Source organism: Corvus hawaiiensis, chromosome 2 (assembly GCF_020740725.1).
Source record: "Corvus hawaiiensis isolate bCorHaw1 chromosome 2, bCorHaw1.pri.cur, whole genome shotgun sequence".
NCBI classification, from domain to species: Eukaryota; Metazoa; Chordata; class Aves; order Passeriformes; family Corvidae; genus Corvus; species Corvus hawaiiensis.
In genome coordinates, this window is record NC_063214.1 from 96944075 (window position 1) to 96971348 (window position 27274).

Sequence of the window (27274 nt, forward strand, 5' to 3'; positions counted from 1 at the left end):
TTTGGGTTTTGCTTCCAAGTACTACCAACCACCACAAACCAAACAACCCAAAAATCACCTTCCCAAAACTAAAAGGAAACTCACCCAAAAAACAAATTAAAAAAATCAGTGGCAAAACTTTCATTCAGTTTTACCTGAATAAGAAACAACTACTTAATAGGCTTAACTCCTCTTGAAAATTAATTTCTCTTTCCTATGAATTTAAATATTATCATATGAAGAAATACACCTCTAGCAGCAAGGATTCAGACTTCAGAGAGGTCACTCAAAATATATTTTAATATATATAAATACATATGTTTTTTATAGATTCATTTTATATATTATTTAAATATAAATGTAAGATGTAAGAGTTTGTGGTTTAGAACCATAATTCACTTTCCATAGCAAAAGTAATAAAAAAAAGAAACCCAAATAAAGCCCACTTTAATTATCTTGTAACCAGATCCAAATATCTTGCTTCAGAAAGACGACCACAATGCAAAATTCTACCTACTGCAAATATGCAGTTTCACACAGCTTTGGTCATCTTTTATAGATATTTTGCTTTTCCTCTTCTGTGCAATACAATGTTGACATGCCAGATAGATAAGTTGAACTCAGTAAGGAGTTAAATTAAAATTCAAAGTAAAGAATCTCATCCAAATGCTGTTCTTAGAAGAAAATGCAAATCTTCACCTGTTGTGAAAGTGATAAATTTCTTCCATATTTCCAAACAAGATATCCTTCTTATTTTGCAGTTCTGGTGAAATTAGATGAGCCATTAAGGGGTTGTCCATCTCTGCAGCATAACCCTACAACACAGGAGAGAGGCACAATGACTATCTCCCTTTACTTGCAGTACTTCTCTCTCTAACAAGGCAGTCTGCCTTCAGGCTGACAGACAAGAAAGAGCTCAGTATTAATCATGAAAGAAGCATACAAATTCTGTTTTTCCATCACCCCACTCAGACACACACAGAGTCTTTAAAAAGACACTTGAGTAATTCCTGCAATTCTAGATAAGTGAGGATGAAACGTTTGCAATAATTTTCACCCAGTAAAGGCTCTGCATTCCCATACTGCTTAAAAATTACAGCTCATACTCTTTTTGTTAAGGCTTTACACATCTGAATTTAGAGCCCAAATTCCAGTACACACACAAGCCTTCATGCCTCTCTTAGCCATTATTATGAAGGAATAAGCTGACTGTATTTACTTGTGCAGGTAACAGAAACAATTAAGCTAAAAATTCTGTTTAAGGCACTTCCATTTGAATTGGTATCAAATGGAGTAGCTTTAGATTCCCACATCTTCCACTTGTCATGTAAGCACACATTCTCTCGTCTGTTTATCTGGCACAGATAAGGACACAGGTGGCTTTAGCCCAGCACTGTTCTGCTCTGGTCCTGAGGTCACTAATCCGCATTCTCTCAAAACACTAAAAACATTAAACAAACAAAACACTCCCAAAAAATCAACCAGAAAAACTGCAGGTTTTTTATAAGCAGATTATTACAAGGCCTGTAATGAAAAAGAAACCTGTTCCCACAGTTGTACCCAACACATGTGGAAGATCACTTAAAGATATGCAAAGAAAGATGTAAGAAACAAATTTTCTCCTCTGACACAGGAGTCTCTTGATGCAGATTCACATTCCTGTGTGACACACGACCTTCCTGGAACTGACCCAAGACTCTGGAAAGAACTTTTGCAGGAATTAATGATCATTACAAATCTCACTATGATTCCACCTAAATACTACGGCATATCTTATTTTCTGCTCAATTTGTGCTTTCTAATACAAAATCCTAGTTGTATGACTATTTCTAGAAAAAAAGTCACATACTGCTGTCTCTGTGAAAATATGATGAGAAAGGAAAAATATAATGATCACACTGCTTGACAGAACAAACAGAGGCTTTACAGTGGTAAGGAAAACATAAGAGCATCCATGAAATGCAAGAGATTCACTAATATCCACAGTGAAATTTAGTCTTTACCTCAAGAACACAGAGAAGTTCTTCCACATATGCTCGTTCAGTCTCAATAAGTTCATTCATTACATGCCTGTGGACAAAGAATGATAATTAAGGAGGGCCTATTTACTTATGCAAAGTAATGAGGCAACATTAATTTTGTCTGTGTTTCTTCTATACTTTAGACAATAAAAGAACAATTTCCAGGTAATGGAAAACATGATGTTCCATGGATATTCCTTTCGGCAGTTCATATATCCTTGCTGAGAGATATGTATTTTTAAAACATTTTGAAATTTTTGAAAATGTGTTTGAACAGGAAAAAGTCGAATCTAGCAGCTTAAGCACTGTAGTAACTGAATTGAAGCAGTGGAGTGTTTTATCATTGTATGTACAAAGCCTGGTTATGCTGTGTTTGCAGCTATTATGGGACCTGGAGTTGGAGCTGCATAGGATTGTCAAATACAGACTTAAAACTACACTGGTCATTTTAAATTAGAGGCATTTAGGGAACACTTTAAATATCTCGATGATGCTTTAAGTTTCATTTCCCTAATGATCAAGCATTGAATCATACTTCCCCCCAAACTCCTTCCCTTGTGATTTTGTGTGATGTAACAGAAGGTTATAACAGTAAAAAGACCATTTAAGTAGCCAGCTTAGAGGTAAAAATGCAAGGTCTGCTATATGCATTGCAGGTGGTACTAAGTAATTTCTGTAACATAAATGATGCTGTTCAGTTTTTATACAAGTGATTTTCTGATAACCTTTATGAAAACAGGAACTAAAAAGAGTCCAATAAAAAGACAAAGTCTCAAAGCACGGAGACCAAAACCTTCAACAGATTTACAGGAGGCTTATTACTCAAAACTGTATCATCTCTGAAATGAAAATACGTAGTTGTCCTGCCACAGCATCACCTCACTGCAGCAAAGGTAGAGTCTGTTACTACTCAAACTCTAAATAATGCTCCAGGCAGCATAAAATATCTTCCTCTGTGCACAGAGCATAGCCAATGCATTTCAAAAAGCACTGAGGGTTATTTCAAAGAAGTATACTGGTTTTATCAAATCCTTAGCCAAACTCAGGCTTTGCTGGAACCAGATCAGAGAAAACACACACTTTTGCTTATCAAAATATACTTACTGCCGTAACACAGCTAGGTTTTCTTCATCATCCATTGTAGATCCTCCTCTGCTTTGATGGAGTTCAGTCATTTCACTCTAAAGAAGGAAACAAATAAACAATGAAAAAAATAATCATGGCATCACAGATGTGGGAAGAACACTTTAAGATACAGAGCTTTGTGCTCAGCACTTTCCACTGGAAAGACTGTACTCCACTAAAAATGAGGGCAGTTTGCAAGAATGCTGTGAAAAAAATTCAAGTCAGCCTGAAGGTTTTGAAGCACACAACATTGGACGTGGGAAGTTCTCCATCAGAGGCCAGTTTAGAAAAGGTGGTGGTTCAAAGCCCCTTTTCAAGAAGACATCAGAGCACCAGCATAATCTTGTAGGCAACACTGGCCTTAGTCTGTTTTCCAAGCTAAAAGTAAGGTACTGTGCTAACTTTCCGGTTACTTCTTAACCTGATACAGAAATTCACTCTTAAAACATTTACTGAATGGCTAAACCTAACTATGGCTTGCTGAAAAAAGAGAGGGGTTCTGCTTTCAACCCCTCCTTGAACCACCCCTTTTCTCCAAATGTTGTCCATCCTGGTCATGTGGTTCTGCCTTCCTCCTTGCATTGTCTTTTGCTGAACCTTTGCTGAATTGATTCAACTCTCCAAACCGGTGAGGAACTACTTGTTTCTGTTGCTGCTGTTAGGATACTTCCCTTGCTGGATGCAGGGCAGGAATACCATCCCCACTTGGGAATGGCAATCCACTAGGTCAGGTGAAGCTGTCTTGGAGCCATTGACAACTACCTCTCCATGGTCAATGGTTTTAAGAGTAGCCACTTACTACAGGCAAATAAAAAAAATGTTTCCTCTTCATAGACTTAATATGTTGCTGCCCCTAACATTTTTCCTAATATTGGCAGCTATATACTTTACCTTCCCTCATAACCAGCCCAGCAACAAAGCAGCCCCTATTTAAACCACATAACTGTTTCACCAGCGTTACTTCAACTGGTAGAATGCCATCACTTTTTCAGTGGAATTCCTTCTTTCTTATTGAGAGTTCCTGAATATTCTGTTGCACTATGACTTTTTCAAGTAGTGCATGCGTGAAAAATGCAAAGTAAAAAAAATACCTTTCCTTTTCTGTAGTTTACCCTCCGAAGCGCGCTGCTTTCTGAGTTGGACGTATTTTCTCTTTGAAGACCTAAACACGTAAACCAGAATCACACAGAAGTTAGAACTGGATCAGATCTGACACAGATACTCATGCAACCACAAATTATGGCTGGAAGTTTCTTTAAGTTTCTCAGCATAGCACAAAAAATTAAAGGCTAATACTGATACTTACCTGGAGAGGTACAAGGGGATTTTACAAATGCTTCAGGTCTTGGAGCAACTGGCTGAACAGGACGTGTCTGCTTAGCTGCCAGTTTCTTAAGACTTACTTGCCGCTTTTGAAACATTTCTTCCATACTTTCTTGCTTCTGGAAAACCTTTTGCACATGCTCCTACCATTGCCATGGAAATAAAAACCAACTTAAAATAAAAAAATAATTTAAACAATTGATTATAATTTTTAAATTCCTGTCAGAGACCTATCAACAAGCTACCTTGTCATCTACAGCATATAGATTTAAAATTGCAATTACTTTTATACCACATACAGAAATATTACACTAACTCTTCACTCTTAACAAGGTGTAATTTACTGTGATTTAGTACACTTAAAAATTGGAACATCACTTCAAAAATATTTTGTGTGCTTACTATAGAGAAATCTGAGATTCAAGTTTCAATTAAAAAAAATTTTTTTTGAGTGTCTAAAGGTTCTGTTACGTGAAGAGATCAACCAAGAAGAAAACGAAAATATTAAAAAAAAAAATTGCACATTTCTGCTACCTAAAAAAATGATAAATATTCATGCAGGAGAATTTTTTTTTAAAAGCAATTTTACTGTCTGAAAAATTGAAGTAGTTATGAAAAGTCTCTGAAGCCCTTGATGCTTATCCAAAGATATGATGAGACTCAGGCACGGAAATGTGTTGGCTTTCCAGTTCACAGGTATAACTCCTAGTACTGATTATGTAGCTTTATCAATGGCAGTACAAGAGAGCAATTCTAAAATGAACAAATGGACACACAGATACATAAACATCATCTGGTACCTTTAGGTCTTCATTGAGGATGTGTGCATACTCTCTGTAAATTTTATTCAACTCCTTGATTTTATTGCCAGCACCAGTATCTAGGAATTTCTCGATCTCCTGTAATGCTGATTCTGCACCATCCTGAGACTGACACTTATCTACCGGCTGGGAAGCCAGCAGGTAAATTCCTTCATCACACCACTTCATAGACTAGAAACAGAAAAGAACAGGCTCAGAATGCACCAATGTCAGCATCATACACTAAGAATCTAAAACACCTCAACCTTGTCATGTATTCAGCTATTTAAAGAGAAAACTTCCAGCACACGGAGATAACATTACCTACCATTATGACAATTGTTTGACTGAGGTTTCGGGAAACAACTGTTGCATACTAAATTTACCTTCTCTAGTAAGTCATGCAGTTCCAGAGATTTGTTAAGAAGATTTCTTCTGCGTTCTATCTCAGTGGTGAAGGCATCACAAAGATGATGAAGTTCACTGCACTTTGGAATAATGGAGTCCACAGCATAATGATTGCTTTGAATAAAAGCATCACGCTCTGAGGCTAACATTCTGGCTTTTGCTATGGTTTCCTAAAAAACAAGCACTGATTTAAGTACATCTTTCCTTGGATCAAGATCAATGAAAAAATTTTAAAATTGTTTTTACGCAGTGAAATACACATATTGATAAAGAATACATCTTTGGTTAATAGCTGTCCTGCTTAATAAATCAAAGTGATTTCCTGTCGTTCCAGATGCCCAAGAACTTTCATGTACCAGAGTACTTCAGAAACAATAGTGAATTTAATCACAGGCCTTCTTGTGAAGGAACCATTGCTGTCTTTCTATGCCTTATTCAGCTGTGTCTATGTGTGTATGTATGCAACTTGGGCTATAGCAACAATCTGAACTCAAATTAAAAAATACCTATCTCACCCTTAAGAGCAATGACCTCAGGTAAAGAGCAACTTGTTTCACTGTGAAGCACAGATCAGAAAAAGGTTCCCTTTCTACACTGTTCAGTGTATGTTTCTGTTTGCCATCTTTATTGTGCATTCAATATGCAGCTTTCTTATTTCTACGATTTATTGAAAAATGTGGCTTTAATAGGAATAGAAGTGGCCCCTTGATCAGTAAATGCAAAACTTGGCTATGTAAACACTTCATGGAATTCCTACATGAAGCAATCAACTTTGTGACTGGTCACTCTGCTCTTTATTGAGGAATGTCCAAGAATTACTCTGCTCCAATGGCTAAAGGCTTTATTCCAGGTTCCTTCTGTACATTACCTGGGACACTGATTCTGCTTTGCTGTCAGCTTAAGCTGACACACTCAACAACCAAATCCCATTCCCCTCTGCATATGCATTGTCATAGTAGCAATTAAGGAGGCTTGCAGAATTCTTACATATGATTTTTCTTCAAAGTTGGTAAGATCTTTCAAAATATGCTCCACATGTGAACTGCTGTTTCCCACATCTGTGAAAGCAGACAGTCTCTCAGACACAATATCCAAAGCTGCTTTAACCTGAAATGAGACACAGCTATGTATGAACAAAGAGAGCGCCACCTCCCTGGAGACCAGAGTTAAATAGCTGATAGCCACTATTTGCAGTCAGGTGACTCGCATTATGTGGTTACTGGGGCACAGGGATAAAACACCTTTTTTTGTTAGCCTACCTTTCCCCCCAATTCGAAATGAAAACAAATACAAAGAAAAGGCAGTGAAGTAATCTTGTTTCCTGGTACTGAAAAAGATGCAGGAAAACTAATGCTAAGGAAACATTTATGATCTTGCTTTTACCAGAAGACAATGACACAAAGCAACATTAATGTTAACAGCAAACCATGAGAGAGAGGTCCCCACCCTAGCAATTGGTTTAGAGACAGACAAATGCTTGCAAGAGGGTTTCTGAGTGTTGCTCTTGTGGAGACACAGGAGCTGTGCTCCAATATTGGCTACACCAGGATAAAGGGTCTGTAGGTGCCACCAAGCACATGAGTTAAACAACATGAGATCAGAAACTGGCAGTAAAAATTGTAGTTCAGCCTCCACCCACTGACACTGTGGTTGCAACTTCCCACCCACAGTGCTGGAGACAGTTTTCATAAATTTTCAGCCAGAAGGTTTAGTTGAGACTTGGTTCCATAAAAGGACCTATTGGAAAGATGAAAATGTTGCAGCAGCATTTTTTGTTTCTATGGTACAGAACAGGTTTCAAATGAGCTTTTGAATGCTTATACACTGCTGAGTGCATGGAAACAAAATATCCTAAGACTGTAGAAGAAAAAGATGTTATGTCTCCATAGGCAAGAATTCAAACTAGTAAAGATAGCAGTATGTCAAGTAAGGACAGGTACAAGAAAAAGGTTGGAAAAAGCTTTCAAATACACACAAGAGCTGTAAAACAAGAGCAGGAAGTATTTTCTTCTGAATCATTTCTACATCACCAAATATTGACTGCCACCAAGAAGTTCTCACCTCTCTGAAATTTTGTTCAAAATTCCGAAGGCGCAGACACTGCTCTAGTTTTTGCTGGTGCTTAATCCAAAACTCATCAAAGGCGGTCTCTGTTTCATGTAATTGAGCCAGTAGCCTTAAAAAATCGAAACAAAACACATTAAAAAAATACTCTAAGAATGATGGGTGCAACCTTCCAGGGACAATGCAATCTTCCACAGTAAACAAAAAGCCTCCCCAAAGCAGTATTTTCCAGAACAAATAAACTGGGTACAGGAAACGTTTTTTGTATTGCACAGTATCATTTCCTACAATAACACTGATGTAAAAAACTAAAACCCAACACAAACATTAAGTTCTGAAAAACGGGCAAATGATTATTTTAAGCACCTTCTCAGCTTTAGCCTGGGGACATGGGATCTGGGGTTAACATACATAAATAAAATACATAAATGTGTCTCAGTTAAGACTCAGAGGAACCCAAGCATTAGGATATAAGGAAAAATTAAGGTAAAAATTTGTACTGCTGTGACCAGCCAGCTGCCCTTACATTTCATTCTTTGGAGCAAAGCTCACTATAAACCTGAAGGCCATTGTTCCTTCTCTTCCAAGGAGAGTTATTAATTAAATATCACAGGCCAGTGTACAGCTGTACTGTGATAAAAAAAACCTTCTTTGATTATAATGCTGGCAAATGACTTAAACCTTTCACTTCTTAACTTACCTTCTATGATTGCATTTGACAGTATGATATCCCATGGACTTTATACAGTGCACTTTGCTGTGCTTAGGCTACATCCAGGGAAGGCTACACATCAGAATTTTAATGCACTTTTGTCTCCAACAGTACAGAAATGAACTCGGAATTTACAAGTTAAAACCAACTAGAGAAAAGGCAGTGACACACACACATAGAGTTTGTTCCAACTTCCGTCAGATATTGTATCGAATAGGAATGTTATGGATAAATTAGCAACCCCCACCCTGATCGTCCTTGGATAGATGATAGCAACAGTGACCAAAAAAAAGTGACTTCTGCCAAGCTTTGTGGATTGGAAAGGACAGTTATTTGGAAAGAAAAGTCGGCCTGAGTGTAGCAGAAACACAGAATGACAGACAAAAAAAGAATGCAGAATACTGCCTGGGGGAAATGAGCTATGCTTTCATAGCTTTGTGAAAATTTACATCTGTGCTACAGTGATATAATGTCTTCAAACCTGGCAGTAATTTGAGGGGGGCGTGTGTGTGGCAGGCAGGGAGCAAAGGAAAACAACACCTATTACTTATATGCCTAAAGAAAGCATATAGGAAATTGGTGCATAGATACTTCAAGAGTGGTGTACTCCCTAGCAGCCCTTTAAAGGCTTCTAACAACATTGATAAGGTTTAAAAGAAAAAAAACCCTCCCACTTCTCAGAGACCTAATGGAAATGGACAAATCTACTGAAATAAAGGGAGAGTTCACTTCAGTCTTCCCCTCCTGCCTTCTGTACAGCAGCAAAATTCCCTTGGATTGCACTTCAGTTTCTAAACAAAGCACTGATATTCTTTAAATAAGGAAAAGATGCTCAAGTATATAGTCCAAATGTGACAAAAATGAAAAGAACAGTGTTGTGTGAGATCAGAATTCCAACCCCATTTCCCTATAGCCAGGTGACCCCACAGTGGGCATTAGGCAGATACTTTGATCAGGACAGATCTGACAACAGAGGAGTTGTGAATGAAATGTTTTATAATGTTCACATTGCAACATTTGCTTATTTGCAAAGCATAAATATGGAATTAGATAACGGAGCTGGGGAGGGGTTGAAAAAGCAGAAAAGCAGCGTGTTTAGTATCTCACACCTCTCACCTTTCTACTGTTGTTTGATTGTCTAGCTGATCTTGATTCAGTTTGTATTCAGGATTCTCAGTAACTGGTTTTGTAATACTTCCAAGGATATCGTCTCCCTGTTCTACTGCTACCCTGATATCCTCCTACAAAACAAAACAAAACCAAAACAAAATCCCCACATGCTGTAGTTGTGTGTTGCTGTTTTTTTAAGCAGAATTCACAAGGCACTGAATTAGAAGAAGGATTTCAATAGCATTCAAGCAAGCACAGTTTGATTAAAAGCAGTGGCTGACAACAGAGAGTAAATGATAAATGTCAGCTTTTTCCATGTTTACCATCTTATGATCCCAGTGTAACTGAGTTGAATTTTCATGGTAGACAGCCTTCTAGTGTTGCTTTAGGCTACAAATATCTCAAAAATTTTAGATGCACAGTTCTGAAAACGCCAAATAGCTTTCATTTAAGCCTTTTTGAAAGAACATTTGTTCATGCTTCCAAAGGCCATATATTTTAATTTGCATGCAAATACAATCAAATTTCCTGTTGCAAACAAAACTAGAAATTAAACACACCACTACTTACAAAGAAATTACTGTTTCGCATACAATTCATTATGCATCTGTACATACATAAACTGAGTTTCAAGAAAAGTAATTTTTCAATTCAAAAAGGCTTTTTAACATCAAAAAAAATAGAGTTCAATAAGATATTGATGGTTCACATTATTGCTGTCTATTAGCATTGTCCATATTTTCCATTTATATTGGTAGCTATAAATTAAAACAGTTTAACTAGAAGACAGCATCTTCACAGAAATTACATACCTTCATTTTGTCCTTCTTTTCTGTGTGTGTTGCAAGAAGGGAGCTGGTTGATTGCGCATCATTTGGTAGTTCTGTTTCAGCCAGCTCAGTCCCAAAGGACTGAAGAATCTGAGCTGTTTGCTTAACCTTTTGGGCGAAACCTTCTATAGCCTTTTGGAATAAAAAGCATTAAAGATGTTTTGTGTTCATCAGACACATATGTACAAACAAACACGTGCACACAAAATATAACTCTCAAAACAAACCCAAACAGATGAATTACAAGATTAAAAAATGGCCAAAGTATAATTTTGCAAGCAACAGATACCGTCACCATTAATTCCTTAATTGTATATTTTTCTTAGGCTTGTATCAGGTGTATCTTCTTCATATTTTTATAATCTGAAGTTATTTTACAACTTGAGCTTTTTCATTCTTGTAGCAAAACCAATAAACCTCCACACAATAACACACTGTAGTTCCTTTGCTCCAAGTGTTCAGAAAACCACTCCCAAGTTATTACTCATATTATTTCTCTAAGATGACTAAGTACCATTGGGAACATCTTCTCACACTGAGCAAGTCAACTTGCATCACTTGGAATCTGTTTTATAAATGACAGGGTATAAAACAGAAGGGTCCATTAGGCTGAAAAGTTAAAACAAAACCTAAGACTTACAGTGCGACGGGACAGCCATCTGCTATGGCAGTAATCCAGGGTGCCACCAAGATCTTCTGTTAATTGTGTCTTATCAATGTAACCCTGCAGTTCTGATACTGAGCCCAGCATTATGATCTGCAGCAGGACAGAAAAAAGTGAACGTGATCACTGGTGACAAGTCCCTTCTTAAGGATTCTAAGCCCCATCCTTCAGACACTGACAAAGAAGATGCATTTTAATATAAAAGTGAGAGATGGAACTGTTTCCTGTGGGTATAGAAAACAAACTTAACAGTTCTTTCAGTTGAAGACAATGTAAATGTAAATGACTGAATATGAGCATGGGCACCAGGCACATTAAAAAAAAGCTTATGGATTATACAGCATAACACTGCCAGATTTTTTTATCTTGATAAACCATACTTGGCTATTTTCTAAAAGCAACATCCATTTCTTGTTCATTTTCCCTTGTTATCCTGGGTCTGCAGGAGAGAACGACAGTGTCTACATGGATTTGTCAAGTTCCCCAAAATAAGTGAAAGATGGGGGGAAATTTTCTTAAAGACCATCTTTCACCCTTGAAATTTACATCTGATAAGCACAACTTTTATATCATCAGCTCATATAGTTTCAAATTTTATTTTAAAATAGAAATGCTGTACACTTGCAAACAAAAGGACAATCTGTGGGTTTACTGGCAATTTAACAACAGGCATCCATTGCGTGTTTGCTCAAATGACAGAAACCATAGCGTTTGTCCATGGGAAATGCATCCACTTCAAAATTCACATACTCTTTCAAGAATAAACCACCACGAATGAGCTAAAATTGCTAGAACTGCCTCTAAGCATGGCTTTTTGTTGGGGTTTCTTTGGTCCTCACTGGCTACCTTAAGTACTTTTACAAATTCCTGGTCGTAAAGTGAAAACAGAGCATTACTTACAGGTACTTTCATTTTAAGCTCATCTTTGTTGAATCTAAAAGCAATGTCTGAGAGAGCTCGATGAAAAAATCCCGTTGGGCGCAGCACGAGGACTAATTGCAGGTTTCCTGGGAAAGATGCCTGCAAAGCAAGTTTAGCCTGTTATTTTCTGTGTCTCAGCTCCAGAAAATATTTTTGAACAACGATAAGCCCCTGATAAACCACAAACTAACTGTATCAAAGGCCTCCCATAATAGGGTGACCAATCATATTCTTGCATGGCTAGTACAAGGAGCTTCATTCAAAAGACATTTACTTGTCTTTGGGAACAGGGAATCAATTCTCTTGGAATAAATTTTTTTTCAGGGCTGGCTTGTACTGCTCTTCAGCTAAGATTACAACCTACCCAAGGAGGCTAATGAACAAACAGCAGTGGCTTAATACTTTTTTTAACAGCAACTTTCATGGTTACTTCATCTTCTCTTTAACAGAAGGTGCCAAGAGAAACCTCCATTATTGTATGAAAACCTAACAACAAATTTCTAATTTGTGCATATACTAACTTGCCAGTTGCCTACACAACTCTTTGCCACAGAGGATGAATTTCTCAGGCAGTAACTTAGAAATAAGCTTTAATTTGGCTGACAAAAATAAAAATCAAGCATAAAAATTCTCAGTTCTGTTTTTCTCATCAACTTCCAACTAGCAATCTCATGGATCTTTCCCAGCCCTACAACAGATAGAAGGAAAACAGAAGAAAGGAGAAACAAACAAAAAAAAGCATTAAATTATTAAAAATCAACCTCTACTGTGGCAGAGATTTGCATATTTGGCATTTAGCCACTGCTGGAAACATTCTCCTCTATTCAGTATTTCCACTGTAGGGAGGCAGTGAAATTCACTAAAGAAATGATCATTATAATGATTAAGTATGCAATTTTCTTCATTATAGTGTTGGAAATTATTTCACTTTTCTAGCAAACTGATTTACTGGAGGGAAGAAAGCAAGCCAACAAAAAAAGCCCCACTGACTGAAGGAGCTGTTATGCTATGCTCTGTTCCAAGCCTAGTGGAACTGTTAGTATCTGGAAGATTGAAGAGTAATTTAATAATAATGTTGAGGTTTCCAAGGGTTCCAGGTACTTAGCATTAGAAATGAAGAACTCTTAAAGTGAAAAGTAGTTTAACACTTTTCTGGAAAACTTCACAGATTCATTGTGGTTTCCCAGATATTCAGTGTACAACCAAGGCTTCAATTTGACTGAGGAACCTTAAAGGTTTGAGATTCTCAATCTACCTCCACTTCAGTGATGTCCAAATTTTCTAGAAAGTACAGTGGTTCAGTCCCAAAGGAGTCTGAGGGCTGGGAACAGAATCCCGGTAATTCTGAGTGGCCTCACTATCTCCTCAGCCTTGCTGTAAAGTTCACTAAAAAAGTACACTGTTCATTAAAACTAGTACAGATTGTGAAGTTACTAACCCTTAGGTATCAGAGGAAAAACTTTTCATAGAAAATTTCTGACTGTATTAAAAAGAAAAAGAAAATATTATACTTTTCTTACTGTTTTTTATGAATTACCATACAAAGCAAACCCATTAATTTATTTAAGAGACATTGCAACAACAGACAAAAAAATTCTTTAATTAAATCTCCTGGATAAGCCTTTTAGAATGTCAGCCACATTTACTTCTCTCATTCAACAGACATGTCAATTTATTTTGTGCCTGTGTAACAGCACTGTTCAGTCTGACAGCTGTTACTTTTTACCTTTAACTTCCAAAATGTGACGTTTATCCAGTGGCAATGCAAATATTTCAGAATAAAAATGATAAAAGAAATATCTTTTAGACAAGACATTTTGAAAAAAACAAGGTGCCTCCTTGTGAGATATCCACCCCACCACATGTTGTACTGACATACTGTCTGTGGACGTGAATATTTGCAACCCACTTAGCCTTACTTGGAGTGCTGGGAAATGCACTGGACAGGGTGCTAGGTAATTTTGAGGCTGCCTTTCCCCACAGAAAGTTGGGTCAGATGGTCTTTCAAGGTCCCTCCCAACCCAACCAGTGATTTTGTGACATTTAGGCTATTTCGGAAGTAAACAGCCATACCCAAACGCAATCTAATAGTAAATTTTTCTGGACTGTGTATTAGCTCTTATGAAATAGAGTTTCATTGCATGATGAAATTAAGTATGGTGTTCAATTCAATGAAAACAGAGAATATGCGTTACAATTATTTTCCATCTCAAGTGTGTCAACCCAAAATGATGCTGTTGAAGTCAATACAGTCTTGTATCACTTGAATTTCCATTCAAGGCCTGACAGAAATTTTCCTTCTCTCTGAATAAAAGCTCAAATTCTAAATTACTTTGACTTTGTCTACAGTATAAACTTGTCTGTGGTGATCTGTTTATTCACTGCTTTTCTTATCCCATATTGTTCCCCCCCCACTTTCCCCTGCCCCTAGCCCTGGCCCCTCCCTCAGGCTCTCCCTATTGGTTCCTGTACCCCAACTCCGCCCATGTACCGCCCCTGAGCCCCTGATTAAAACCCCCCTGCACCCGGATCAAGAGGTCTCTCTGTTTCTGGGGGTTGCAGGGACGAGGTGTAACCATTAAAGGTCCTCTGAAACCCTTATGGAGGGACCCTTCTCGCCTCCTTTGCTGTCACTGTGTTGTAGAGCTGAGAGCTGCTGGAGCAAGAGAGTGGAGCCGTCCGAAATGGACTACGAGAGGGCAAAATGGTCACACTGCCCTAAACACTCCGCTGAGCTCCCAGGGAAAGCTGCAGCTTGCTAAACTAAACCTAGCACCACAACACTTGTCTCCATTAGTCTGTCTTCATTTGGTTTTGGTTTTTTTCTTCAAAAAACCCTCATGTCTTAAAAAACGATGTCTCCTTCCCTTTTTGTGGCTAGGAGTCAAATCTGCAAATTGATTTTTGTGAAACAAGAATGGGAAGCAGTACTACAGTAAACAATGTTGGACTTGTGCCAGCTATTACAGTTTGTCAAAGGTTGTATCTGCACTGCCAAAATACTACGATTTTTCCTAACTTTTTTTGCTAAAGCCCTGGTGACTTGCAGAGACAATACTATGATGTAAGAGATACTCTGTAGATGCCTGTGAACTTCATTGACCAGTCAACTTCACCCTGAACACTGGAACAAAACAAAAATTCTCTGTTCCAGTCCAGCAGCATATTTGTTTGAAGCCATTGTATGCTAACCAGACAACAAACAATGACTTCTCAATAATCCTTTGCTAAATGTTAAACACCAAAAAATATTCATGTTATGTTTAGCAGTGCTATCAAATAAAGTACCTTCAAGGACTGTTTCACTGAAGTCAATGAACCTTACTGAGACTCGTTGAAGGGTTTGTAAGCTCAAAAACTGTTTTTTTTTTTTCTCCAAGTGTCTTTCCTTACTAGATTAATTAATATTAACAGATCCCCCAACATCTTGTCTCAAATACTGAATTTATCAGATTTAATGTCAATGCAAAAGAGACTAGAGGTTATGTTTTTCACATCTCTACAAAAATTAGGAGACCCCAACCTCAGCCCATATATACATTAATCCTTGGTTTGATATTTCATGACAGGCATGGGATTAATCTTCTATCTGTTCATCTCTTTCACTTTCTCATCCAGTCAGGTCAGTGTCAAAGACACAGAAAAAGATGTAGATGTGCACATTGTTATCAGCTTTGAATGAAATCTGACCAAAGCAGGAATTTGCATACAGCACAGCTCCAGAATCAAAGCTTTCCAATACACCGAGATCTTTGTTGCCCTACAAGTACCTTGAACCTAGAACATGGGGAGGAATCTTTTCTGGCTGGAAAAAATAAGGAACAACCTTAAATTCTCCAGAAAACCAGTTAATAATTTCTCAGGAGCAGGTTGACCTGCCTGCTTTCAGGCCTCTGTTTCTCAGGGATGGGGAGCCTTCCACTGCATGCCCCAGGTTTCTGGAAAGGGGAAAATGTAGAGAGCCTGAATCCAGTTGAGTTCTGGGCAAAATGTAAAATCAAATTATTATAGAATCACAGAACGGATTGGATTGGAAAGGATCTGAAATATCATCTGTTTCCAAACCCCCCACCAGGGGCAGGAACACATTCCACCAGACCAGGTTGCTCAGGTCCTCATCCAACCTTGCCTTGAACACTTCCAGGATTGAGGCATCCACAACTTCTCTGGGCAACCTGTTCCAGTGCCTCGCTACCCTTACAGTAAAGAATTTCTCCCTAAAATGTAATGTAAGTCTCTCCTTGTTCAGTTTAAAACAACTCCCCCTTGTCCTATCACTATCTGACTGTGTAAAGTCACTGTCCCTCTATTTTATAAGCCCCCTTTAAGTACCAAAAGGCTGCGGTGAGGTCTGGCCCAGAGCCTTCTCTTCTGAACAATCTCACTTCTCTCAGCCTGTTCTCACAGGAGAGATGCTCCATACCTCTGATCACCTTCATGGCCTCCTCTGCACCATATATTAGTTGCATATAACCCTAAGTATCGCTGTTCTTCACAGAGTATTACTGACAGAGAGGCTGTGTGTACCACCACTACCGACCCTGAAGTTAAACCAGCTTGCAGAAATATTATAACCATGTGAGCTGTGAAAGAGCTGACACTTGACTCAGCTTTAGTAGTTCTGTCTTAAAATATTTGGAACAACACTAATTTTCATTTTATGAACAGCTTCAAAATACCCACGTTACCGAACTCTGTGGCAGTGTCTTCCGTTCTGCACTTACTAGTATGCCATAAGCCACAGAGCACTTCTTTCTAAAATACTTCTGTATATAAAGGAGCTAGTAAATACTTGCTTACCTATTTTTCTTCGAGACTGTTTATTTGCAGCTAGAATGAAGAAGTGCCTTACACAGAATTTTTGTCACGAAAGAGTCTTGAATTAAATCAATTCCTAAAAAGAGCAGCTTGAAATCTAGTTTTAAAAACATAGAGCTGTTTTGCATTAGAGCTGTGTTTAATGCTTGTGACATTATGATCCTGCTCTCTGAGCTTAAGTGACTCACTTCTCTATTTTTACATATTAAAAAAATATGTAATATAAAGGAAAATGGCTAACTACACAAGGATAACTGCAAAAGTGCCTGCATATGTAGTAGTCTCAAAACATCCAAAGAAATCAGACAAAACCATACTGATCTCAAAATAAACTTACTCATCTATCATTTACTGTACTCATTCATAAAAACAGCCACAAAATTAATACAAATACTGTTCCAGCTTCATCATACTGCTAAGTTCTTGTCTTGAACCCAAGCAAAATGAGAATCATGACCAGGGCTGAAAGAAGAGCAGTATTTTCAAACTTAAGCCATACAAAGTGTTAAGTGTCATAGTTTTCAGGACATGATGCAAAGAACTAACTAGAAACTGGGCTAATGGGAAATACCTATTCCATATAAATATAAAATAGTGCCTTTCATGGGGTACCACTTATGAAACATATCTTTTCTACACCAAGAACTCACTAAGAAATTTAACATCTCTACAAACAAGGCCAAGGAACTCAAAGTTGGATTATTGCAATTCAGTGTTTCTCACCTTGGATGCCAAACCAATAACATTCCAGATGGCACAAAAATGGGACTGCCTGACTCCTGCAAGGTTTAGGCTGGTATTACACAATCAAAGAATCAATTAGGTTGGAAAAGACCTCCAAGATCATTGAGTCCAACATAAGCACTCTGGTGTCTCCATCGGCTTCTGGTTTCTTCCTGCCAGCCAGTGGTCTTGGCCCTAACCTTCAAAGTAATTAATGGGCTCTGGACAATGCAGTCCGAAACAGAAGGCATGAAATCTGCATGCAATGCATCCTTAGTTAGCGGTGGCAAATGACAAAGCAAACTTCTTCTCTAGGAGGCTGAATAAAACCCATCTCTTGTCTCATTTAGAAAGGGCTGCAAAGTTTTGTAACTGGATAAAAATTCCTCACTACCACCCCCAAGCAACCTCCATCCCAACTGCTGACTCAAGAGCAGTGGCTCACAGGTAAGTTATTCCCTATGCACCAAGGAAGTTTATTTCCTCTGGACCTTCAATATGAGGTTGATGGATGGCTATGGTGAAACGTTTAATGATGTTGAGTGCAGTTTTTTGTTTGTCTAAAAGAGTGAGTTCACACTACAACCTTTCCCTCAAGATGGAGGAAGACAATGATGACAGGACAAGAGACTAATACAATGTAATGACATAGACTTCATTTTTTTTAAGAAAATATACTGGAACTATGAAGAGAACAGTGTGAAATCGCAGAACACATTGATCAGTAAAAAGCCTTGCCCCTACAACTGTGGGTTGAATATTGCTTGATTGGGTATAACATTAGGAGAGAAAAGAAAAAAAAAGAGGGAAAAAAAGAGAGTAATTTTTGACTACATGGAAAGGACAAGAGAATCAATTTTTCTGGCATTTGTCATTCACCCAACTTCAGCTGGGACAATACAGAGCTGCTTTACCATGACTGCTCCTCCTTGCACACTTATCCATGAGACTACCCAACTGCCCAGCCCCAGGAACTAAAAGGTTCAGCAAAGTCTTGTATGTCTCTGTATACTCTGAATACTGTGTTTAACTGAAAACAGGACATTCTAATACAAATTTAGAAGAATCACTGCAGCTGACAGGGCAAAAAGTTGAAAAAATTTTGTATTCTCAAACAACAAGGTAATACGAGTGAAGAATTTGCAACTACTAACTTCAGTATTTTTCTTGTAAGAACTTTCAAATTCCATTATCTCTCTAACAACATGACAATTTGCTATCAAGACTTCACACTTAACATGAAACTTGGCTCTTGGAGTCTCTACCAGAACTTCACCTCTCAGCCTGACTATCCCAGTAGGCCAGATTCTTCCTAGGCTAATAACTTCACTTCAGCTAAATCAGGTGAAAAATAAAAAGAATAATGTTGCTTGCAGCATCTCTTAAGCCAAAGAGTCTGCAAGTCTTGTGCTGGCTAAGGACAACCTCCTGGGCCAACCACCTGTCCATTGCAACTTCATCAAGTAGAATAAAGCAATAGCAAAGTCTGTGTGCCTGGGCATGTTCTTGCCACAATCTCTGTCGCATCCCAGGAAAAGTAGGGCCATCTTTCAGCCCAGGCCTCTGGCTTTGCTCTTAGTCCCACTGCACTGCATGTGCTGCAGCAGCAGTCTTCTAGGCCAGGCACTGCAGCCACTGACCTTCCACTATGTCTGCAAAAATAGGTTAACCTCATCTCCAGAGTCTTGACTACAGCAACCTTTAAGTATCAGCATGAAATACAGATTCAGCTCATCATTGCTCACTTTCTGCCCCAGGAAAAGAAAAGTATCCCCAACAAAGAAGGAAAAATGAAGCTTAGAAATTTTTCGTAATATAGAAATATTTTCCACAATAATTTCAGCCTGAAACAAAAATTTTTTTGTTAGTTTTGTTTCAAAACATACTTCCAACATCCACTAGTACCAACCAAACATTGTGCGTGAAAAGTCTTGAAAATAACAAGAAATAATAACAAAAAATACATGCTAGTATGAATTTCTGTTTAACAGCTGCTCAGTGCTTACAAATACACTTCCTGCAGTTGCCAGGGTATTAGTGATGGGCACAGCACCCTATGATGGCATTTCTGATTTCACAAGTCAAGAGGGTCAACTCCCTCAGGACGATTAGAGAAAAATCAGGAAAGATGGCAGAAAGGACACTGCAGAAATGACAACAAATAAACCGACAGCCAAAACTCTCCTCTCAAGTAACACGAGACTCCTATCCTCACACACAGTAATGAGCTTTAGCAATTGAAAAAAAAAAACACTGAACAAGGGCTTTTTCAAGGGCAGGGAGTGACAGGACAAGGGGGAATGGCTTCAAATTGAAAGGAGGTAGGTTTAGATGGGACATTAAGAAGAAATTCTTTACTGTGGGGGTGGCGAGGCCCTAGGATATGTCACTCAGAGACGCTGGGAATTTCCTATCCCTGGAAGTGTTCGAGGCCAGGCTTGGATGGGGTTTGAGCCACCTGGTCTAGTGAAAGGTGTCCCTGCCCATGGCAGGGGAGTTGGAACTAGATGCTCTTTAAGGTCCCTTCCAATCCAAACCATTCTGTGATTCTATGACCAAAACCGCCAGAGCTATCAGGCTTTCAGACATCAATAGCCCAAGAAACACTCAGATGCTTCATAACCACCAAAAGACAACTCTGACTGTTGGAAAACCAAATAAATTGAAGTTTCCAGTTACCCCTGTGCCATTTGAAAGAAATCTTTGTCCATCAATAGGAACTCTCTAACTTGGTGCAATATATGTATCTTGTATATTTTGCTTTATTTTTTTGCTAAACAACAGACAGCTGAAATGCATTAGATTTCATTTACATCAAATACTATAGCAAAGATATTAAGGACAACAGAAACAATTTTTCACTACATCTTCTTTTGGAACAGGAACACAAAATTATCAAGTGTTCAGGGCTGATGTGACTTGCTGAAGCCCAACAGGAAGACTGCTATAAATATACATGGGTACAATTCAAAGCCTATACTGTTGCTGTTCAACAAGAAAAGCAAATATAAAAAATCATGCCTTTAACAGATTAGACTTCAGCTAAGAAGCATGATTTCTTTTTTAAAAAAAGCTCACAGAAGAATGCAAAAAGATGAAAAAAGCAAAATAACCCATCACGAGCAGTACTGCAACTGTGCAGTGCTCCTGCACTTAATACCCTTCTCTGGGCAAATCCCTTAGGCACCAACACCATCATGACAGTAGCAGATCCCTTATAATGGGGAATAGTTGCTCAGTTCTGTTCACTGTGCTTCAAAGCAAAATAACACACACTGATGGAACATTAACATAAATGTTATCATCATGGCTATAAGCAACTTGTCTGTAGTTGCTCCCTAACCTTTACAACCCCAATTATGCAAATAAAAGGACCATCATCTGTGCAACACTTATCTGTCCTTGAACAGAAACTACAGCACTGACTTTTGAAAGAGATTCACAACCTCCATAGATAGAGTCCTTTTTCTTCAATCATCCTAAATTACGCTGCTCTCAGTTTTCACTACTGGAATCTGCTCAATGTTGCATCTCAAAATTTCAAGATGAGCTGCAAAAGCAAATTTTGCTGATACTTCAATCTATTTTCAATGTTTTAACATTCCTAACATAACTATTGTGTAAAAAGTTGTATTGTGAGAATATTATATCATTTTATATTCATTCACAAAACATCATCTAGTGGGAGTAATGTACGACCTTTAAAGAAATACATTTTAATTTATAATAAACAAAAACTTCTTTGGCCATAATCAGGCTACATAAAAATTACATTTACTGTTTTTATTTGACTTTTATCTTACAGAGTCAAAAATTTTCAGCCATTAAAAAATAAAAGATACTTACAGCTGTGTTTTTCAGACCTTACTGTAAAGACTATTGACACTAACAATTCAAGCAAGGATAGCGAGGAAGAAAAAAAAGGCAACCAACCAACAAAAAACTAAAAACAAGTAAACCAACAGTAGAATAAGCACATGATAAACATGAATCTGTCTTTCCCTACTTCTGCAAAAAAAAAAAAAGGCAAGCCTCTAAGCTTCTTTTTCCGATATTAGAAATATTAATTGAAAGGGAGACTGGGAGACTGAAAGCTAAGAGCACGTACTGTTGATTGACCACAGAAGGCACATAAGATTTTCTTGTTTACAAGTAACCTTTGTTTTAAATCAAACATCATAAGAACAGTTTTTCCATGTGCATTCCTTTCACAAGTGCTAGACTCAACCAGGACTCTCACCCTCATCTCTTTGTAAAACAGAAGCTCACTTCAATAGTCAAAAGTGGACCCAAACTCTATGGGATGCATGGGGTGACCGTGCAAATATTAGTTCCCACCTGGGAGAGCTGCGTGCTCAGACATTCACATTCACACACACACACACTCTCTCCAAGTGCATACTTGGGAAGATGTCTTGAGCTGCAGACTGCATTAAAAGCACATCATAGACACATGATGCTCTGTCAGCTGGGATACAAAAGACAGCTGGGACACAGAAGACCTACTGGATACCTTCTGTGTCATTTAGTAGCTGAGATATTGTTGAAGAAAAAAAAAATGTTTTTTGCACTTGTAAGAGGAAGATTCAACACAGAAAAATATTTCTAAGGAGTTAATTTAAAACAGTACTCACTGCTATCCGCAGTATGGAAGCTTTCACGGAGGTCCATTTGTCCTGTCTGCGATCTATGACAAGAATAAATCCAATTCCAGCATCTCGTAAACTAAGTTTGGAGGAGGAAGGAAGAAAACAGGCAAGTTTAGTTAAAAATACAAATGTAACTTCTGGTTCCCTCACACAAAAAAGCAGTTACAAAATAGCTAAAAAAACCCAAAACAACAAAGTAGCTTGACCTTTTTGTGCAGAATCTTCTTCATATAAATATCTTAAATAAAGATACACTACACACCATTGCAAAGATGCAGCAGTCCCATATGCATTTCACAGAGTTTCAAAATGTGTTCAAATAAAGAATTCTTCTTTTTCACAAAAGATGGTATTTACATTTCTTGCACAGGGATTATTTCAGAAGAAAATAATACCAACTGATTCTCCACTGTTTGGTGCTGATATAATCCCTTCCTCATGGTGCTGTCAGTATAATTTCAGTATCAAAATAAAGTTGTTTTTCTTTTGCGTCTGCTTTTAACCTTCTGTTTGAATTGTCTTCCTCCTCACTGATATTTAAAACTCCTTAAAAACACAGATCCTTCTGATATTTAAAACTCCTTAAAAGCACAGATCCTTCTGATCATTCCATGATATTGCTCCACGCGTCTGAAATTCTCACATGCCTCCAGGTTGTAAACTTCTTCCTAGGTGCATTTTCACATTCACTGAAACAAATAAACCTTACAGCATTTAAACTCTTCAGATCACAGATGAGAACAACGAGCTCAGACGCGCTTCTCTGGAATGGAAACATCTGTGAGAGAGATTCCGCTCCAATCCTGGCGTACGGGTGACCTTTTTCTCTTGCCTGTGCTCAGCTGCATGTGCTACCGAGCCCTGACCAAGGGATATGCTCCTGTTTTGTAATTCCCCATCTACGCCAATTGTGCAATGCCAGCAGCAGCCCTTGCCAGCCAATCGCAATCAAAATGGAAACAGCAGGCAAATACAAGGCAGACAGGCTCAGATTTATTGTTTTCTCATCTATTTGGTCCTTTTTCAGTATATGTGCTGTATTTTTAATCCTGATAATTTATTGCAAGGCCTGCTGTGGCACTGTGTGACATTTAGAAATATTGTGCATCAATTTGTTATGGTAATATCTTAAAAAATAAAAATCAACACAACAGAATGTCAGGATTCTTTATTCAAGATTGCTGAATCATGGAAACACCAGCTTTGCTTTATAAGATTATGTCAGTAGCACAACGATAAGAGGATATTTAAGAAGATGAAGAACACAGGTACCCAGATGTGTCATCTTAAGCTACTCTTCAAAATTAAAAATTTAAACATGACTCACAGTTTATTCCCTCTCTTTTACAAAATGCAGTATCTCTCAAATTTACAGACATACTATTTAGTGGGAAATAAGAATAATCATTAAAAAGGCAAAGGAACCCTTGCTTTCTTTCAGAAGAAGTTAAGCAGTCCTTTTAGCACAGCAGAATATTAGAAACGATCCTCACTGCCCACATTCAGTGCACATTACTTAACTCTTGCCTCTGGGTTAGGACAACACTGATAAACAACATCTGAGCACTTGCCTTGTAAGCCTGACAACCCCTGCAGACAAACAGGGCTTTATATTAGCAATATGCTTCCCACTACAGTAAATTTCCATGATTTACTAACATTTCCCATCTTCTTTTTCTTTATTTAAAGGGCAAGAGGAGGAGAGAAATCCAGACTGATTTTAGCCTCTTCCTGTTCCCCATTTAAGGTTCTCACAATTTTAACCTTTAGTGACTGAGCAAAATAAAATTATAATAGTAACCATGTGCCACAATAATCAGATAGCAAAACAAACTCCTTGGGTACACAGCCTTAATGTGGATGCATGGAGTCAAAAGGGTGCTACAGCTGCTCCCACAGGAGTCAGTGTGGATTTTGGAGCGTATTAAGGCTTGCAAAGAGCTATTTTCCATGCTCAATAGAAGTTGCCAGGAGCCCCGAAATTTCTCCATACAGAGGAAGCATAATCTCAGAGTACCTAAATGCAACATCTGTATATATTTCAAGAAACTACTGATGTTTCAGTGCAATATGAATAAAATTAAAGCCTCTGAAAGAGCATTAGCAGGATTTCTCTCTAGGAGCACAGGAAAATACAGGCTCAGCTGGGATTCCAGAAATGATCTACATAGCAGCTCCACACAGTTAATCACCTGCTTCAACACCTGACAATGAGCAGAGCTTAATATCATTATCCTGGAAAAATAAAAAGACAAGGCTTACTTAAGTGGAAGAATTAACAAAGAAAAGCACATAAGATAGCCCAAAAGGTGTCTTCAGCCAACCTTCTTTTTCCACTGGATCAAATAGAAGAATCAAATATGTTGTCTGCTTGCATGAATCAGCAAGCTCAGACATAAAAGCCAGGATTCCCCACTGCTGCCTAGAAGAGACCTGGTGGCAAAGTCTGGAGCATCTGGCTTAAACTGTTAACACTCCATTAATATAGACTGCTGGGAAAAAAAAACTAAATGCCCTGTTCCAAATCAATCAGGGTGGGAAAATTATTTGTTATCTTGACGACAGTGCCTTGTTGCAAAGGCCTGGCTCTGGAGTCTGGGATCCAGCTCCAGCAAGTCATAGGCAGGAAGCAACAAACCAAACTAAGACATTGTGTACAACAAAGTTGAGAACATTACAAAGACAACAAAGTCATGTACTCAAGAAAAGTAAATATTGAAAACAGGCCTGTTTGCCAATGTACCCCTGCTCTACTGAACTCTCTTTGCTGCCAGACACGCACCTGTATATGGAGTTGCAAGACACCTTGCAATACCCTCCTCTCTTCTAGGGCACAGGATGAATGGTGCTTGGCAACAAGCACATACTCACTTTCCCTTTGGCTCCTGATTTAACTGTGAGTGCCAGCTGTCCCTGTCTCTCTCAGCCACATTTATAACATTTTATCCTGCCACTGATTTTCCCCTACCCCACCACGTGCTTGAGAAAAATGAATTTTGGCTTGTGCTCTGTGTCTCAGCAGAGGCATGCTCTGATGGGCACAGTCTGTCCTGCTCATCAAGCCTTTTCCCCTGCCTTGGTCCAGCGGCATTGTACTCATCAGCTGAGCTCACATCTTCTCATGCCTCTGTATCACTCTCCAATAAACTTGTCTCCACCACCAACATTTGTCTCTCTCATTCATCACTCCTTGTCCCCAGAACAGTTCAAAAAGTCTTTTTTTTTTTCTTTTTAATTTTAAACTGTCAGGACAAATGACATTGTTTCTCACTCCTTTCTGACTATCACAGTCCCTTCATACTCCACCTGAGTTTCCCTGTACCCTATGTCCCACTCAAACTCCCAATATCTTCCCTTGGGTGGACACTTTCCTCAGCTGTGGTCCTGCCTGTGGAGTCCGGCAGCTTGTCTGCACTGCCTGCTGGTCAACAGGTGGCACTCACATCCCACATCACAGCCTTCCTGCTCTCAACCCTGGTAGCACACCTGATTCTAGAGCAGCTCATCCTGCAACCACAGAGGAACCCCTGCTCAGCCCCAGGATGAAGCAGAACATTCTTGACAGAAGGGTTGAGTAGTTACTGAGCATCTGTGGCCTGGGATTTAGGCAGATTTTTCTCAAGGTCCTTTCTTGACACAAAAACCATCATTCTTCTAAGTGTCAAGTCTGAGTCCTTGCACAAAGGAAGTAGACACTTGAGCTTCTCAAAAAAAAATTCTTTCAATGTTTGAAAAGCATGGTGAATTTTTTCCCTGGCATCTTAGGAACCACTCAGATGTTTTGGCTGAACTTTACACCATAAAATCAGCTGGCACCTCACAAATAGAAAAAAAATATGGCGGAGTTTTATATGACTAGAAACCAACCCTTACAGTGAGAAACATTGGAAAACGTTAGCAGAAGCACCTGTCTATTCAGGCTTCTTAACATTTCCCTCATGACTTTTGTTGTCTTTAATGTATTAACTTGTATCCGGTGTACTTTCTGAAACATAATTTATATATGCTTTTAATTCAAATTTAGTATTTCCTTCCTTTGTTTCCCTCCTAATACACGCACAATAAAACCCCCCAAACCAAAACAAAAAACCCAGAACATCATGGGATAAGCACTGTTCTTCTGTTTATTGACCAGAACAAAGAACAGAACATTTTTAGAAAGGCAGAGAAACTATCCCTGCTCTGCAGGAAATGTGTCCAGCAAACTCACTGAGGCCAGGTTAGAAAGGTAGAAAGTGGAGGAAGAGGAGCAGGGCCACAGAGGACAGGAGTAAATGCAGCAGAGGGTAGACTTCCTGCTCAGTCCTCTCCCTCTGTCTTAGGGAGCCAGTGTAAAACCATTTGGAGGAGGTGACAGAGAGGTTGAAATACCTGCCTAACAAGCAGCCAGTTTTCCATATAGACTGTAAAGCAGGAGCTGAATTTTCCTCTTAGTGACTCCTCAGCTTTAGATTATGGGGACATTCCCTCTTTGTCTTGTTTGCAAGATTTATTAGCTCATGCACTTGGGGAAAGGGTGGGAAAGCTAATAGTACATAGGACTGTGGAAAGAAACTTCCCTCTGGGGTATGTGGAAGCAATTACACAAATGTCCTCTGAAAGATCCTTGGTTTCTCCAAGGTATGGGTGGTGACAACTGCTACACAAACAATTTCCTATTGCTTCTACACTGCTGTATGAAAGTGGTACGTATACATTGATCTCTGCTACAAATGAAACAAAGCAAATCTTTGCGTTCATCCCAGAGACTTGAAAATATCAAACCTTTTCACATTTGAAATTCTGTACAGCATTTTAGCTTACGTAAGTCCAGTTATTTAAAACTGAATTTCAGTCTTGTAGCTTTATTATTAAACAGTTGGCCTACATTACACTCAGGATTGTTCCCTACCTCAACTGCCTTGGCATACAAATGGACTAGAAATTCTTGCTCTCAAGGGCTGAACAGCTATTTCCATAGTAGGACTTCAATAACATTCCATGAAGAATTACTGCATTGAGCAAAGCACCAAGGCAATGTCTGCAGCAATCTGTATTATAAGTAGAACTCTGGTACCACCCTATCTTAAAGCTTTGTCACCCACAGCAGCTTGTCACTGACCATTGATGTGCATCAGTGACACCCAC

The 27274-nt window shown here is 38.5% G+C and overlaps 1 protein-coding gene across 16 annotated transcripts in view; it reads right to left on the reverse strand.

Annotated features, from left to right (window-relative positions):
- MCF2L (MCF.2 cell line derived transforming sequence like) overlaps positions 1-27274 on the reverse strand; it is a 156920-nt gene that overhangs the window by 15853 nt on the left and 113793 nt on the right. For 14 of the 16 annotated variants that reach the window (XM_048327860.1, XM_048327831.1, XM_048327850.1 and 11 more), the window contains 14 exons: positions 22133-22223; positions 11937-12056; positions 11013-11129; positions 10355-10504; positions 9549-9673; positions 7718-7832; positions 6644-6763; positions 5635-5826; positions 5249-5440; positions 4432-4591; positions 4217-4287; positions 3105-3181; positions 1983-2049; positions 679-794 (listed from right to left, as the gene is read on the reverse strand). In XM_048327860.1, coding sequence (XP_048183817.1) covers positions 679-794; positions 1983-2049; positions 3105-3181; positions 4217-4287; positions 4432-4591; positions 5249-5440; positions 5635-5826; positions 6644-6763; positions 7718-7832; positions 9549-9673; positions 10355-10504; positions 11013-11129; positions 11937-12056; positions 22133-22223 — 1713 coding nt within the window. Of the gene's footprint in view, positions 1-678; positions 795-1982; positions 2050-3104; positions 3182-4216; positions 4288-4431; positions 4592-5248; positions 5441-5634; positions 5827-6643; positions 6764-7717; positions 7833-9548; positions 9674-10354; positions 10505-11012; positions 11130-11936; positions 12057-22132; positions 22224-22856; positions 23144-24409; positions 24457-27274 lie in introns of those variants that run through there. The other 2 variants (XM_048327884.1, XM_048327895.1) reach the window with 2 other exon arrangements.